The sequence below is a fragment of the Anopheles marshallii genome, chromosome 2, assembly GCF_943734725.1.
Source record: "Anopheles marshallii chromosome 2, idAnoMarsDA_429_01, whole genome shotgun sequence".
Taxonomy (NCBI): Eukaryota; Metazoa; Arthropoda; class Insecta; order Diptera; family Culicidae; genus Anopheles; species Anopheles marshallii.
Window position 1 is genome coordinate 75,457,276 of NC_071326.1, and position 15,813 is coordinate 75,473,088.

The 15,813-nt window shown below is 43.6% G+C and overlaps 4 protein-coding genes across 4 annotated transcripts in view; 2 read left to right on the plus strand and 2 right to left on the minus strand.

Annotated features, from left to right (window-relative positions):
* Positions 1-661: 661 nt before the first annotated feature.
* LOC128718579 (seminal metalloprotease 1-like) lies at positions 662-3,020 on the minus strand. The gene is made up of 4 exons (XM_053812201.1): positions 2,949-3,020; positions 1,515-1,614; positions 1,267-1,452; positions 662-1,203 (listed from the first exon to the last, which is right to left on the minus strand). Exons 1-4 carry the CDS (start codon positions 3,018-3,020, stop codon positions 662-664), a joined length of 900 nt encoding a protein of 299 aa, XP_053668176.1.
* A 716-nt stretch (positions 3,021-3,736) lies between these two features.
* Positions 3,737-4,701, plus strand: LOC128710485 (seminal metalloprotease 1-like). Its single transcript, XM_053805540.1, has 3 exons — positions 3,737-3,821; positions 3,900-4,088; positions 4,163-4,701. Exons 1-3 carry the CDS (start codon positions 3,737-3,739, stop codon positions 4,699-4,701), a joined length of 813 nt encoding a protein of 270 aa, XP_053661515.1.
* Positions 4,702-9,975: 5,274 nt separating this feature from the next.
* The window catches only part of LOC128718580 (uncharacterized), a 44,671-nt gene continuing 38,833 nt past the window's right edge, over positions 9,976-15,813 (minus strand). The window contains exons 20-24 of the mRNA XM_053812202.1: positions 14,530-15,070; positions 14,266-14,467; positions 14,032-14,187; positions 13,840-13,947; positions 9,976-10,170 (exon numbers count right to left, since the gene is read on the minus strand). Coding sequence (XP_053668177.1) covers positions 9,976-10,170; positions 13,840-13,947; positions 14,032-14,187; positions 14,266-14,467; positions 14,530-15,070 — 1,202 coding nt within the window. The remainder of the gene's footprint in view (positions 10,171-13,839; positions 13,948-14,031; positions 14,188-14,265; positions 14,468-14,529; positions 15,071-15,813) is intronic.
* Positions 12,096-13,382, plus strand: LOC128707273 (uncharacterized). The gene has a single exon (XM_053802225.1). It carries the CDS (start codon positions 12,096-12,098, stop codon positions 13,380-13,382), a length of 1,287 nt encoding a protein of 428 aa, XP_053658200.1.

Below are 15,813 nucleotides of genomic sequence, written 5' to 3' on the forward strand. Positions count from 1 at the left end.
AAGCGTCCTCGAGATACGCTATTACAGCGGACCGCTAGATGACAAAGGAAGGTTTTTTTGATTAATTTTTCACCTTTTTGCTTATATTTTGCGCTATAAACTTACTCAGCTGTTCAATTTCCATAAAACGCGTATCCCGGATTCCGCGTATCTCGGGGACTGCCTGTAGATGGTATGCAGCTTGAAATGCAATGGTCACATAAAAAAAGATTTATTGTTCAATTTGATTCTTCATCCTGAATATTTTCGTGAACTATAAAAATTAATATTTTTTTACAACTCCCATAAAAGACTGGGCGTCTCCACACGACGCTGTAAAAATCTGGAAAGCTTATTTGAATGGCTAGGCATCAAATCCAACAACGGAAAGAAAGAGAATAGGACGCATTATATTGAGCTGAATTTACTGTTTGATTGACATTGTCATCATCAATAAGCAGGCTAAGTATGGGTCTAATCTTACTTAATCATCTTAATCCCCCCCAATAAGCATTTAGATTAGATCGTTTGACACTAATCTAAGAACTCGCGAGAGACCAGACTCGGTGATATTAGTCTTGAACCATCAATCCAAGAGATGAAGTTCGATAACTCGTACCAGGCACCATATTTATTGAATCTTACTAGAAATTTTCATATGCTGTGGCGTGGGTTAGGTTGATTAATTCTTGTTCAGGCAACCGTACATCCAGTTCAGCTTGGAGATGTCCCGCTCGCTCATGCTCACCCGTTGCCCGATGCTGGCATTCGGATCCTTCGGCACGATCGTCAGCTCACCGTTCTTGGAGAATGCCGTCGCACCGTAATGCATCACGCTGCCGTAGTCGTAGCGAACGTTAAAGTCCGTCACCGTGTCGGAGTCGTAGATGTAGAAGTTGTTTTCCGTGCCCGCCTCGATGTTGTCCCATATGATGTCGACGAACTCATCCCGATCGCTAGCGCTCTGCTGATGGTAGAACCCGAGCGCGTGGAGGAACTCGTGCACGACCGTCCCGATGCGGAAGCAACCGACGCCAACGGTGTTCGGTTGGAGGTTGAGGTTTTGCGCACCGCCGGTGTATCCGACGGACGAGAAGCACCCGGAACCGGATCCGATCACACGTATGTAGGCGGGTACGTCGGGAGTGACGCGTTGGAACGTTAGGCAGGATTGACTTTGCAGCAGTCGAACGCCGAGCTCGATATGCTGTACCTGCTCCGGAGCTGAGGCGAAAAGGTTCACGCGTTACTCGCTGGTGCGATTCATACGATCCCATGGGAACTTACTGAAGTCGGGCTCATGGATGTAGTACCGCACAATGCGATTAGGCCAACGACGGTTCGGGTTGATGAGTCCGTTGCGCTGGCCCCGCACGGCACTCAACTGTTCCTCATCCAGCACCATATCGCCCTCGAACTGGCCGCTCAGCTCCTCCGCAAGATCATTCTCTCCCAGATGGGCCAACCGTTCCACTGTGAAGAGGTATACGTGTTGAGGTCACTCTATAGCACGGTTTCTCACGAGAAGAGCTCACCATTTGCTGCAGTATTGGGAACAGCCTTTCCGGCGGTCGGGAAACTGTTGACCGAAACTGCGACCAGTGCCAAAGCACAGATGCCTACCAAAAACGCTCGCTAGAAAACGCAAACACTTTAAAGCACTGGAAACACTGGTCTGAAATCACGGCGCCCTTACCATGGTTGTGTTCGCGCTGTTCCCGCTTTAGATCTGTCGGGCTTTGATATGAACTAGTGGGAATGATTGTGCAGCTCTGGTAAGCACCGCAACACGCATGAACATTCAGCCAGAATCTTTACCGAAACCCCAGTTACGACCTGATTTATATCACCGTCCTCCGATCATTCGATTGCCTTATTGCTGGCCGATGACGGCTGATAGTGATTCAATGTTGGGACGTAGGTTAGCGGTTTTTTTTAGCACGGTGGAAAATACAATGGGCAATTAGGGTGCTTCTACCGGCCACATTCAGTGTGAAGGTTGCCTTAAGATAAGATTAGTGAAGTGTGAAGGAACGGATTTTTGCTACTGGTTGGTTGACCCTTCCGCCGATAATCCGCCGTGACTGGGGTGAAACATTTTCTTTTTCTTACTTACTGCAATGAGAGGGAAGGAGACGTTACATTGCCACTTTGCAAGCACAACTACATCTTTATAGTTTGCTATAATTTAGCAATTATTTCGAGTGTTATTAGAGAAATTTTCGTATGGATTTTTAAAAAGCTAATTTAGAAGAACACAAGCAAAGTAATCAAAATTCTATAGACTTTCGTCGCATTTCATTCGTTCAAATCTCTTCCGGTTAAGGCATCCCATATTAAGGTCTCCCATAACTAATCTTCCTTCGTTTCCCCTGCATGAGACTGTGTAGAACGAAGCTATTTTAAAGATATTTGTACAAATATTTATTATATATAATATTATTACAATTGGCTCGGGTTTATGATTGTTTCGAATAACAAAAAAAAAACTTAATAAGGTCTACTTTACGCGCTAAGAGTAGCGCGTAAAGACCAGTATTGGAATAGGAATAAACGGATCTGATGTACCAAGCTCGTCAAAAAATAGACTTTCTTCATTATTTTTTTATGGCAAATTACTTAGGAAACTAATCCCCAGATTGTACGAACCATAATGGTAATGGACAGTTTCCGAGGTAGGAATCGCTAGATTGCGGGAAAGCAATCCGCCTATCTAGTATTCGACATACGCGCTAATGTATGTCGAACCCTAGTAGTGGAGCTCCTTCTATGCATTTTATTTATTCAACAATTCAGGCGACTGTTTGAAGGAAAACATTAGCAAAAATCAAAAACCAATGTTTTATATGACAAGGAAAGGTATTTTTCTATTTTTTGTCTAGCATTTGTGCTATAAATAAACTCAACTGTCAAATGTCCTAAAACCGCGTAGCGTAGTGACGTTTATTTGACAGCTAATTGGATATTACTGCATCAACCAGCGCCACCTGAACGTGAAGATTAAAACCATTCTGGATGTTGACATGCTGTTCAGGACACATGATTGTTATTATCCAATTATTGATTCATCACATCACTTATATAGCACGTAATTTGTGTTGGCACCGAAAATGCAGAAGATGCATCCTGCCACACCTTTGTGCTCACAACAGTATGCCTATGTTCTATATACGCGTGACATACTACGCACAATCGAAAGTGATCGCAAATTATGGCACCGGTGCGTAATCAGGGAAGAATTATTTTTCCCCCAAACAAACAAACTCCAATGCTAGAAATGGATGGTCCTGCTCCTTCTCGAATGTGGCACACGCTTCAATATTTGCACTATACAATACTAAAACCTACGTCACGCGAGACCCGACACGCTTTATCAGATACGTTCGGTCTGTGGACTTTTACGATACTGCAAGTCAGCGGCCCATGCATCCTAGTTGCGAGTGAAGAACGGCGAATGCGAATGGAACGGTTATCTAGTGGACTGATTCGCCACCTAATCCTACCTATCTTCGGTTATCAGCCCACCAGGTGCGTTCTCCTGCAGGTCGTCTCAACCGCGCCCGCCTAAATAGCTGCCGATTGCGCATCATGCAAGTCGATTGTTGGCCAGTATCGGCACGCTTATCAGGTCGTAGGCGCGCAACGCGGGAAGCAAAATGTCGACGGCTACCGCGTAGCCGATATATGGCCGCAGTGCGATTGCCCTGCACCAAACAGTTCGCTGGTGGCTGGTGTCGCGGGAACATATTGACCGAGGATGGTAGTGCTGCGTGGTTTATGCTTGGCGGTGTTTACCGTCGTGCTGGTTCAGGCTGGTGTGATTAAGAACTCTCCCGAAAATGGTAAGCCTCCGCCGCAAGTGGTGTGTAGTTGATCGGTGGTGAATGTAGCTGGATCTGTGATTCTGTTTCTTCGCGAAGCTGCCCGACTGCGGAACCTTCGGCCGGACGAGCTGGCAGAGGAGCTGAGTGGCCAGTTTGAGGGTGACATCGTACTGAGCGAGGAACAGGAACGCTCGATACTGAGCAACAAGCGCAATGGGCTGATCGCGTCCACCTATCGCTGGCCGGGCGATACCGTACCGGTCCTGATCGTGGAGGAGGACTTTAGTAAGTTGTAGTTAGCACCACCCGGGGGTGAATCTCGCTATAAATGACCACTTCCCACCAACACTTTTGTACAGCGACGGATCAGATCGAACACATCAAGCGAGGGCTACGGCAGATCGAGCTCGTCACCTGTCTTAAGTTTGTGACGCGTACGAACGAGGCGGACTATGTGCAGGTCATCGGTACCGGGTCGGGATGCTATTCCTCCGTCGGCCATCGGGGCGGCGCCCAAACGCTCAATCTGGAGCCGTACGCTGTCGATACCGGGTGCTTCCGGTTGGCCACGATCGTGCACGAGTTCATCCATGCGCTCGGGTTCTACCATCAGCAGAGTGCGAGCGATCGGGACCAGTTCGTCGATATCGTGTGGGACAACATCGAGGAGGGCAAGCAGCATAACTTCAACATCTACGACGCCGACACGGTGACGGATTTTAACGTGATGTACGATTACGGCAGCGTGATGCATTACAGCTCGACCGCGTTCAGCAAGAACGGTGAGAAAACGATCGTGCCGAAGGATCCGAATGCGGCGATCGGGCAGCGTGTTGGCATGAGCGAGCGGGACATCTCCAAGCTGAACCATATGTACAAGTGTTTGAATAAAAATTAAGTAGTTTAGTGGTGGATGGAGGGGAGACACAGCGAGAGGAGAAATATTGGCAAATGAAGACAATTTGTTGTTTAATCTTTCTGTTGAGAAAATGTAACTAGGAGCCGTGGAACCAGTCAAAAGTGAAGCAATTGCATCTTTACCAGTCGCATTCCCAGTAGATTTCCCAGTCGCAGGATCGGCAATCATGTTACCTCTTATTTGGATGCTCTCCTGGTATCAGACTTAACAAAACGGCTCGTTTGTATGGGATATCGTTATCGGTCGACTGGGAATTTGAGCGAGATGAAGGATGCTTCCCGTTTCAACTATCTCACTTACACTATCGATCACTTTGCAGCGTTTGATAGTATGTGATCCGCCATGAGATGATCTTCTGTCACGTGCAATGATAACATGCGAGAGCGGAACGGATATATTCACGCTGGTGGGGAACTAATGTTACCTCCCGAAAAGATGCTCTCCTGGTATTAGAAATCGAAAAACGGCTCATTTGTATGGGATTTCCGGGGAATTTGAGCGAGATGAAGGATGCTTCCCGTTTCATCTATCTCACTTACACTATCGATCACTTTGCAGCGTTTGATAGTATGTGATCCACCATGAGATGATGTTCTGTCACGTGCAATGATAACATGCGAGAGCGGAACGGATATATACACGCTGGTGGGGAACTAATGTTACCTCCCGAAAAGATGCTCTCCTGGTATTAGAAATCGAAAAACGGCTCATTTGTATGGGATTTCCGAGGAATTTGAGCGAGATGAAGGATGCTTCCTGTTTCAACTATCTCACTTACACTATCGATCACTTTGCAGCGTTTGATAGTATGTGATCCGCCATGACATCCTCTGCCTCTCAAAGTTTCGTTTTGTTAATTCTTGAAATAAATGAGTAAATATAGTAATAGATAAATAATTATTGATTGGAAAATTAAAATATGTTTGTATCGTTGCATTTAATAGTAGAAAGGCGAATTAGATGTTACCTCTATTCGAGAAATTGTGAAATCGACCGATCAACATAGTTTCCCCACCAGCTGGTGAAAATTTTAAATGATAGGAAAGAGAAGGGATCATTTCCGCTTAAGTTCATAGCATATTTCTAGATAGGGGAAAAACACTTCGGATGTTTTTACGCTAGAAGAAAACTAGCATTCATTGCACATTCTTTCATCGAAGAGTATGGTTAGTAATTTATTACAACTTTTCATTCTCCAACCGTCCAGCGTGAACGTAACGTTGTCCTGCAAACGTTACAAACCACTATTGAATGGCGGTTGTGTCGTGTCAGACGACATTCAGGCGTACACACATGCACACGGCGCTTGGTGTGCTTAGTACCTCTGGTGGCATGCGTACCTCTTTTCGATACGCAATTGTGTCTATCCATCGGTGTCTATTGGTTTGATTACGAGTTCAGTGACAGAGAGAGAGAGAGAGAACAGAAATTAAAAATTCCTAAGGAAAAGGGCATTCCCCTCTCCTCTTATAGACGGGTTGTAAAATGCAAATGTGCAGCCATTGTACAAAATGCGCACCGATAGTGTGTAAGTGCTCTAGATTTATTTGTTTGCATTGCCAATCATTTGCATAGATAGTGTGGGCTTGCTGCAGGGTGGCACCACAATGGTAATGCAATTTATCACACAATATTTAATGCATTATTTTCTTTCTCTCTCTCTCCCTCACCCTCCTTTGCATGCTTTCGCGTTTAGTAATACATGTTTCAAATTACACAATAACAAAATTACACCAGCGGTCATATTTTTTTTTCTTTACAATCGAATAGGTAGTTTGGTTGTGGAATTTTTAGAAAGCCTTTTTTTTCTTTGCTGTTTATAAATTATGAGCATAAAGTTTTGTGTGTGTCTGTGTGTGTGTTTGGAACATTGAAGCACTCAGTCAGTTCGCAATCCATTGTGCAAAAGAAGCGTTTGTGCGCACGACAAATCGTAGTAACCATGGGAAATGAAGATGTGTCCGTTGTGTGGGTAAGTGTGCTAAGGATGCGAAGATGCGCACACCAATGTTGCTAAGTGACGGAAGTAGTGAAGAAAGTTTCCCTACCAAAGGCTACTGTGTGTATGTGTGTTCGGGATTTTGTTGTTTGCCACGGTGGTGGACACAGGCTTTTGTTTTTCTTAGAGCATCAATTCGTTTTGACCAAAATGGCCCCACCGCACGGGGTGGTAATCTCTCCAGAAGAATGCAAACGGCACACTGTTCTTAATTTTCTTATGCTGATCAGTAAAATCCTCGGCCACATTCGCCCACAAAAATGGCTTCAAAATAAGGCATTCACTCTCACTAATACTTTTCTTTAATGTAATTTTTGCTGCTGTTTTTGTTCAATTGTGTGCGTACGATGATAATTCCTTTGTGTTTTCTTTTTTTTTTTCAATGTGAATTCCTTGACGCTCTCCTAATTTTGTTTCGAATTTACTATCAATTGTAACTTGCATATGCCATATGCGCAGGAAACCGCCTAAAGTTATGCAATTTGCGTGTCAAAATTGCTTGTTTACGAGTGTTTATTGATACCTAACGAAGTTAAAAAAGGATCAGTCATTAGAAGATGAACAAAAACAATAAAATTAAGTAAGAAAAATGGAAAAAAAGCATTCCAAATCATACAAGAAGGAAAAGATGAATGATAACAAGGAACATATACTAACACAAACAAATACGGAATAAGTGTAATAAGACTCCTCTCGATCATTCGCTCTCCACTGAGGTTTCTGTTCGGTAGTGCAATCGCACGCAAACTATTAGATGCTCTTTACCCACGTAGAGTGAAAATTATAGACATACTCCTTACAGGGTCATAAACATCAACTAACGATCCGACAATGATACAAAAAAACTCTTAAACCTAGCGATTGCATACCTTCAGGCGAACCTAACCCGAGACACAAACCAACCAAACCATTTAGTATCGAAAAAGAGAGAGAGTGAGAGAGAGAAAAGCCTGATATTTTGAAACCTCCTCACAAAATGGTTTGAATGTGATCCAATTCCAATAAATATCACATCTCGCTTCTACTTTACTTCCTTCTCTTCTACTCTGTATTAACCCCGTTGCTATACCTCTCCAGATATTCGGATCATGTACGTTGATTGATTGCTTATGCCGCTAGTAAAAACCACTCGAGAGTATGTGTATAGGATTATAATATGAGTTGGGAGGAAAAACGGTTGCCCTTTTTTGGTGTATCCGGGGTAGTGGTCAATATTTGATTGCGTTATGTTTTAATTTGATAATATACTTTACATGCACTTCGGCACCTTTCTCCTGTACAGTGCGCGGTCTTCGTTAAGTTTATGTCTCATTTCCATTTGCTATTCGGGTATGGAATCCGTCACAAATTAAGTGGGTTTGGTTTGTTTTTTCTCAATTGATTTAATTGTCCCTTTTTTCTTACATAACCCTCAACATGTACACGTTCCAATACTTCTAACCACGAGAAAACGAACAGAACGAGCAATAAGCAAAGAGTTACAGCCAGAAACGAAAACACCCACTGCTAGTGGTCAAAGGGTGTGCAGCGGTGACGCGGTACGTTTTAGTTTTTTAACCATTTTATTCAGCGCCATTCCAAATTAGGCGGAATTGTTTCGGAATCCGTGTGGATTTTTGGGCCCCAGGATCCCCCCGGGGAAGGGATATGATTTACATATTACAGTAAATAGCGGTTGCAGTAGCGATAGCAGATGATGTGTGTGTTTGGGTGTTGGGGGGTGTGGGGGTTTATAATATTAATTATAGACAATAGAATAATAATAATATTACACTACTAATGATGATAATAATAATAATAAAATAATGCTCTTTTATGCTGTTGGCCGAGTGTTGCGATTATGCACAAAAGTTCTCTCGTGGGAACAATCGAATAATCATGCGAAAAACAAAGCTGTGTTGTGTTGTGTGCAACGAATCAGTACAGCCCTCTACATCATTCCCCACTTTGTGTGTGAGAACATAATTTGCCTATCCGATGCACGGGGCTCGTATAAGGGCGGCATTAAGCACTAATAAGCTGTGTGTGTGTGTGGGAGAGAACATGACCTGTCCACGTTATATAGTGCGCCACACGGATGAAGAAGGAACGAGAATTGAAACATCATGCCAGACTTTTTGTTTTGTTAAAACAACAACTAAAATAAATCACACACTGCGAGAGAACAAAAAGGGCACGCGCGCGCACGCAAATAGAAAGAGGAGAAAGTGGCACAAGGAATAAAAGAACCGATGCAACACAACATGCACGCGTGATGCGTAATATATGTATATATTGCCTGTGATCATTTCCTTTTTTTTTTGTCTATCGCTTACGATGCTTAAACTTACAACAGCGCATTAGTGCCGTTTATTTTTCTAACAGAAACAGCGTCGCGAAGGATTGACATGGTTTGGTAGGTAATGTACACTAGCGGGGGAACAGCTGCGCTTACTGCAAGAGTTGCCCACTCTTGGGTGATCAACTGCTCCCAGTTAGTAAGAGAAGGGTGTAAAGGAAATCGATCAGATTCTGTACAACAAAAATGATTACGCACGCTTAGAACTAGTACATTCTTTGCTGCTTTAAAAACAATATGGTTCTCTTTTCCTTATTTCATTTCCGTCTGTTTCGCTACACCTCGATCGCCATTTTTTTTTTCGTCTACCAGACACGTGGGATACATACATGCCAAGGGGAACACTTCTAAACGATGCGCCAACTTCATGCGAATACCAAAATTAAACTAACCGTTTCTTAACGTAAAGTGTTCTGTCCTTTTCTGTCAAAAAATAGTATAGCATTTTTTTTACATTACGCATCATCTACCAGCATCTCCCTTTTTAAGGATACGAAACGGAACGGTTTTGTTGAATGGTGTGGAAGATGGATTCGGGTCTGCTGCTGCACTGTTTGCCGCATCGTCCGAACATTATGGGAGTTTTCGTTTATTAGCATCGGAGTAGCATCCTTTCCACATTCCCCACTGTCCGCTAATTTTCCTGTTTGCTTGTATGCTTTCACAGCGGTGTAACTAACTCGATTGTGCGATCAGAGTGAAGAGGACAACACTGCTCGATCGTTTGCGCTATATATCTGCTGTAAGCACTATACACATTACTAGCACAACCGGGTTTGTGGCGTTCGAGCGGGATTGATGTCGAGAGTTGTGTGATTGTGGTGATTAAAATAACGCGCTGCTGCTGCTTGCTGCTCTCTCTCTCTCCCTCTCTCTGTGTTGTTTTCTGTGTTTGCGGTCAATTTTTAGTATTGCTTCAGTCCGTAGGCACTGTTGGTGCACTGCTTCCGGTTGGCCCGGTTGTAAGGTCCTCCGGCAATGGAGACGTTTGCTGGTGTTGCTGCTGCTGTGGCTGATTGTTTGCCGCCGCTTCTGAGCCCAGCGTGGAAAAGGAAGATGACGTCGGTTGTTCATCGCCAGTTGCGAGCTGCTGCTGATCTTGATTGGTTTCCTGGAAAAGTGTACGAATAGAGAGAGAGAGATAAAGAGAGAGAGAGAGAGAGAGAGAGAGAGAGAGAAAGTTGTATTATTCCTTTTTTCTAAATGTTATTCATTTCAAGTACAGCAGTAACCTTGCTAGCAAACCGAATAAGGCCTCTTTATCAATACTGTCATGATCATTCTTGATCAATTGATTTCTTGTTGCTTCTCTTAGTTTTCAATACTAAGTGCTTTATGATCAGTCATTGAATGATATTAACGAAATAACGAAAGGTTGGCATCAGAAATATCAGAAAGAACGGATTAACGGGATCGGGATTAACTGGATAAGAATTTGAGACAGGAGTCTTTGTTCACAACTGATGAAGGCACTTAATCGTGTTCGGGTCTATTTAGACCATCTACATGCACAGAAAAGGCGTGACAATAGAGCGATAGCAAGAAAGTCTATGTTTGGAACTATGGTTTATTTGTAAAGTTTATACAAAATCCACTATTGATGGGTTAATAATCGTTCCTTAAACCCAAGTCCTGTAGAATACATTCCTTTCTCTATCTAGCTCCAGCAGACACATTAACATTATTATTATATGGGGAGAGATACCAAATTGTTGAGATAATGCTTATTTACATTCAATTCAATTTACATTTTGCATTCAATCACATCGGCGGTGACCTTATGACTGCACGTTCTCTGGCGTGTCCGGAGTTCATCAAGTGTAAATTCGCGCATTGCGGGGAAGTATCCAGGTGGATTAAAACGGACGCTGCGTGTCTCTTACCTTTAGATCGCTGAAGCAACGAAACTGCAATGCGCAGAGATTATTTGTCGCTGGATTGGTTGACTATCGGATCGACTCGCTGGACTTAATGTGTCCCAGCGAGATCGCTCCGTGTTAGTGCGTTACTTGACGTAGATGGGAGTGTTGTAGTTGCTTTGGTTCCTCTGATCTGGTTTTGGTTATGTGTTGCGAATTTAACGCAGTTTGTGATCGTTACGCCATATACGTCTTCATAATATAACCATAATTGGGTCACTTAACCCTATCTATTACTGCGCTTGGCGCGTGCAGAGCACCAAATAGAGCATCTAGCATAACATTCTCCCGATGGTAATTGAAATTAGTTAGTTGGACCTAATCTAATCTAGAAGATGGACAGCAACAAACTAAACTAAACGTGAATAAATACATAGAAAAACATGATTCCACAATTTCGCCGTCGTCGCTACACATCTACATAGAAACAGTCCAACACAGTAGGCGCAAAAATGTCTCGTCCAAAAGAGGGGTTTGGCTTTCAAATAATTCAAATAAATATTTCAATAATTATGCTCGTCAACCAACATTTTCCGTTACACGGTTGTTTGTGTCACTAGACAAGTTTGACATTCCGTTTGACATGCATAAGTGTTATTAATTTGCAATGGAAAACTAGGCTTGAATTTCGCTCACAAAATACTATAGTCCCGTTTTAATTGCAGCTCTTCATGCTCTGAATCTTCGTAGTGTTCGCCGATTATTCAAGCATGGAAGCTTGATACAAAATTTTCTTCCGTTTGATTTGACAAATTTCCGTTGTAAACTTTTTGTTTGACAAGCATGATTGATTTATCTGCAAGATTGAGCTACGTTTTGAAAAGTTTCGCATCGCCAAATGCCTCTCTCTTCTCTCTATGTCTATTGAGATGGTAACGGCACATACGCGCACATACAGACACAAATACATGATTGGCTTCGTGATGCGGAATGACTTGCCATATATACGTATGATTGTCCGCGTCTCATCATAAATGTTTCTAACCTTGGGGTGAGTGAGTAAATAAATACACAGACATTCCTCTAGCTATAAATTTAAATCACAACCACTTGGCGAACGAGCAGTCCACGGTCAACATTGGGACTGATAAGTGTTCTCGAAGACACGCGATACCAAATGGACGGCACAGACGGACTGGACATACCCGTACCGGAGTACATCAACGAGCGACTGATCGTGAAGTCAATCGTGAATGGATTCGGTGTGCGAAAGCCTCGAATTCTCAACAGTAACATAACACGCGCCACGGCCAATGGTGATAACTACATGAGTGATGTGTTTCGTATCGTGGCGAGCTACATCGATGAAGATGCATCTGACCGAAGCCCGGAACCGCGGAGCGTTTCGCTTGTGGTGAAAAGTCTTCCGAACACCGGGCAACGTGGTCCAATCATTGAGGAAATGCAAGCGTACGAGAAGGAGGCTTCCATGTTTCGGGATATCGTGCCGCAGCTATCAACGATGACCAACGATACGTTCTTTGCCGCGCGCTGCTTTTATGCATCCGACCTTCCGGAGCGTTTGCTTGTGTTTGAAGATTTAAAAGCTCTCGGTTACGTGACGGCAAATCGTCAAGCGGGACTCGATTTCGAGCACTGTGCATTGGTGATGAAAAAGATCGGTCAGTTCCATGCCGCCTCAATGCGGTTTGCTGAGACGGAGTTGGAGTTGTTGCGGCGCAAGTTCCATTTCAACATGTTCAACCCGGACTACAGCGAACCATCGGAACAGATGCGAATCATCTTTGAGAAGGGATTGGAAGCGTTGATCGCCGTTGCGAAATCGCAGTGGGATAATTTCGATCCAACGATCGTGGCCAAAATGGAAAAGCTAACACCGGTGTATGTGGAGCGATTGCGCGAGTGTCTCGAACAGGACTGTGAATCGGACGGTGGCTACCGTGTGCTCAACCATGGTGATCTATGGTCTAACAATATGATGTTTCGTTACGACCCAAATGATCTGTCGATCGTGCAGGATGTAGTGTTCGTTGATCTGCAGATCAGCTTCTATTCGAGTCCGGGTGTGGATCTCAACTATGCGTTGACCAACTGTCCGAACTTTGAGACGCGCCCTCGACTAGACGAACTGGTCAAGGTCTACTATGCGTCGTTCAAGGCAACTTTAGAGTATCTCGAGTACGATGCTAGACCCATCCCAACGTTGGAAGACGTGTGGCGTGAGATAAGACGGATGGAGTTTTTTGCGCTCATGTCCGTCCTTAACGTGTTGCCAATTGTGCTGATGGATCAGACGGACGAGCTGGTGGTTAATTTTGAAAATCTCATCGAGGGTGAGGATGCCGAAAAGGCACGTCAGATCCAGTACAATGGAAAAAATTATCAACGGATCGTGCGGCCGATGCTGTTTGAATTCAATCAGCGTAAGTTGCTTGACGTTTAGACAATGATACGGTGGCTCTTTGCGGTGCGCCGATTGATAAGCGCATGTCAAACTGATACCAGTATACAAATTGTTATTAATACAAATACAGTTCATAGAAACGAATTGATCGGAAGTTAAGATAAACGAAGGAGCAGATTGTGTTTCAAATAAGTTATGAGTAGCGAGCCTATCATTTTACACATGAATATTCTACAGGGGAATACAAGTGAGCATTAAATGTCAATATATTGCCTTCAATAACCTATACATTAACTTCCGAATCAGTTGGAAATCATTCCTTGAATCTACGTCTGATAGAAGTTGGGGCGATCTATAGACATTTAGGGTTGTTAAAATCTTGTAATATTCGTACCGATAGATATGCATGATTTAATATATTTGCATGAATTCGGCTTATTGAAGCATTCAAACAGTGATATACATGATAAAATAAAGTGACAGAGCCAATTATTACCTGTGATTCTAAAACACGCTCCTGATGCATTGCATTCAGCAGCTCCCGCAAATGTTGATTTTCCCGTCGCAGATGTTCCCGTTCTATATCCTTCTCATTGATTTTATGCTGTAGTACGAAAGAAATTACATTTGTGTTAGTATCAGAGCTGATCATCAAATGATAACCAATCCCTCCCTCCATAATACTTACCAAGAGCTGCGAAATCTGGGCATTCAAACCAGTTACGTAGTTCGCTATCAGATGGCACGGTACGGTTGGGGCAAGGGTCGAAGCGTGAAGCAATCGATTCTTGCCACATAGTTCCCCTCCCAGACTTCCAGAGTATTTTTGCGTCATGGATGGACTCTGCGGGTGGTAAAAGATATTGAAGAGTGTTTGAAGAATAGGTAATATGATTTTAAAATCGATCATCGATCATCTTACCATCGTTGAGTCATAGTTCTCGTTAATCTCTATGTGAGATTCGGGAGATTTCGGTGCGCGACCAACATCACCACTCCCAACAACACCGTCGTCTAAGGTATCTACAGCAGTAGTTCCTGATGCTGCAGCGGCAGCAGCAAGTTTGGATGCTTCTGTCAGCTTTCTCGCCTTTTCATTTTCGGCTAGTAGTACAGCGGCAGCACTAAAAAAAAATAATTTGCCAATAGAGAAGTCATTTGAGAGAAGTGTTTCTTTTATACTTACCGAACTTCATCGATTTCACAGTATCCGTCCTCATCCTCCGTGATGTTGACGGCCGGATCTTGCGAAACTATACCGATCGGTTGCAACGGTGTTTGCTGGGAGGTGGATGTAGGTGTCGCTGCACCGGCCACCATTGCTGGTGCACCGGGTGCGGAAGGCACAGGTGGACCTACTCCACCACCACCTATCGTCGGTACGGTCGGTTCGATTGATTCTTTGGCGGCGGCATTAGTGGTAATCGACGGAATGTGGTTCTTGCTGTGACCGCGCACGCTACACTCATCACAAATCGAGGTGGAAACGGCACTGATCTGTTGGGTCTCCGTCACGCGCATACACTCGCTCAGGATTTCCATCAGCGTTTGACCGTAGGCGAACGCGGCCAGCACAATGTCGGTCGGTTCCTTTGGTGCTTCCGGCTGGGCCGCGATATCGGCGATCGCCTGGAAATGTTCATCCGGCACCTTGAACATATCACACACGACACGTTGCTTGCTGGCGAGCGTTTTCTGGATCAGCTGATCGTACCGTCGCAGTTGCTCTGCGGCGATGAACGGGGACACAGGGCAGATTTTTAAAGGAAGGGAAGAAATGTGTCAGTATTATTTGCATGCAATGTTCAAAAAAGCATGTTTAAGCGGTTTGTTTAGTTTTTATTCAATACACACACCATAGAGAGAGATAGAAAGCGAAAACAATTAGTTAAAGCGTTAACAAAAGCCACTAAACTACAAAGCAACATAAAAACTATACACCATAAAAGCAACTTAAGAAATAATTCTCCTAATAGCTAACAGATCATATCTACTGGGGTAGCCTAATTCTAATTCTATTTCGATCTGAAAGAGATTCTTAACGAAGTTACAATGCATTTACGCACTTTGACAGCAAGAAGCATTTAAAAAATGAACAATTTTTATAAGAATGGGAGTATGGAACTGTTTTTCCCTGTCCCAAACTAAATAATCTATGCAGAACAGTTCATTGAATGGCAAATAAACATTTACGACGCCCCCCTTACAAACACTCTGAGGAATGAAAATTAATTATGATCAACTTCTCATTCACCGGACTCAACAGTTGAAAGTTTCGCGAATCACTTCTCCTCTTTTTTTTTTTGGCAAACATGAGATTGTTTACAGGACACAGCCGAGAACAGCCACCATGAAGTCAAAAACAAAATAAATACATTTTCGATCAACACGATATGTGGGAGCGGTTTTTTTGGCGAGTGCAAAATGTCGATCGACCGTGAGATGGCAGTCAATTGGCGAACATTGGCAT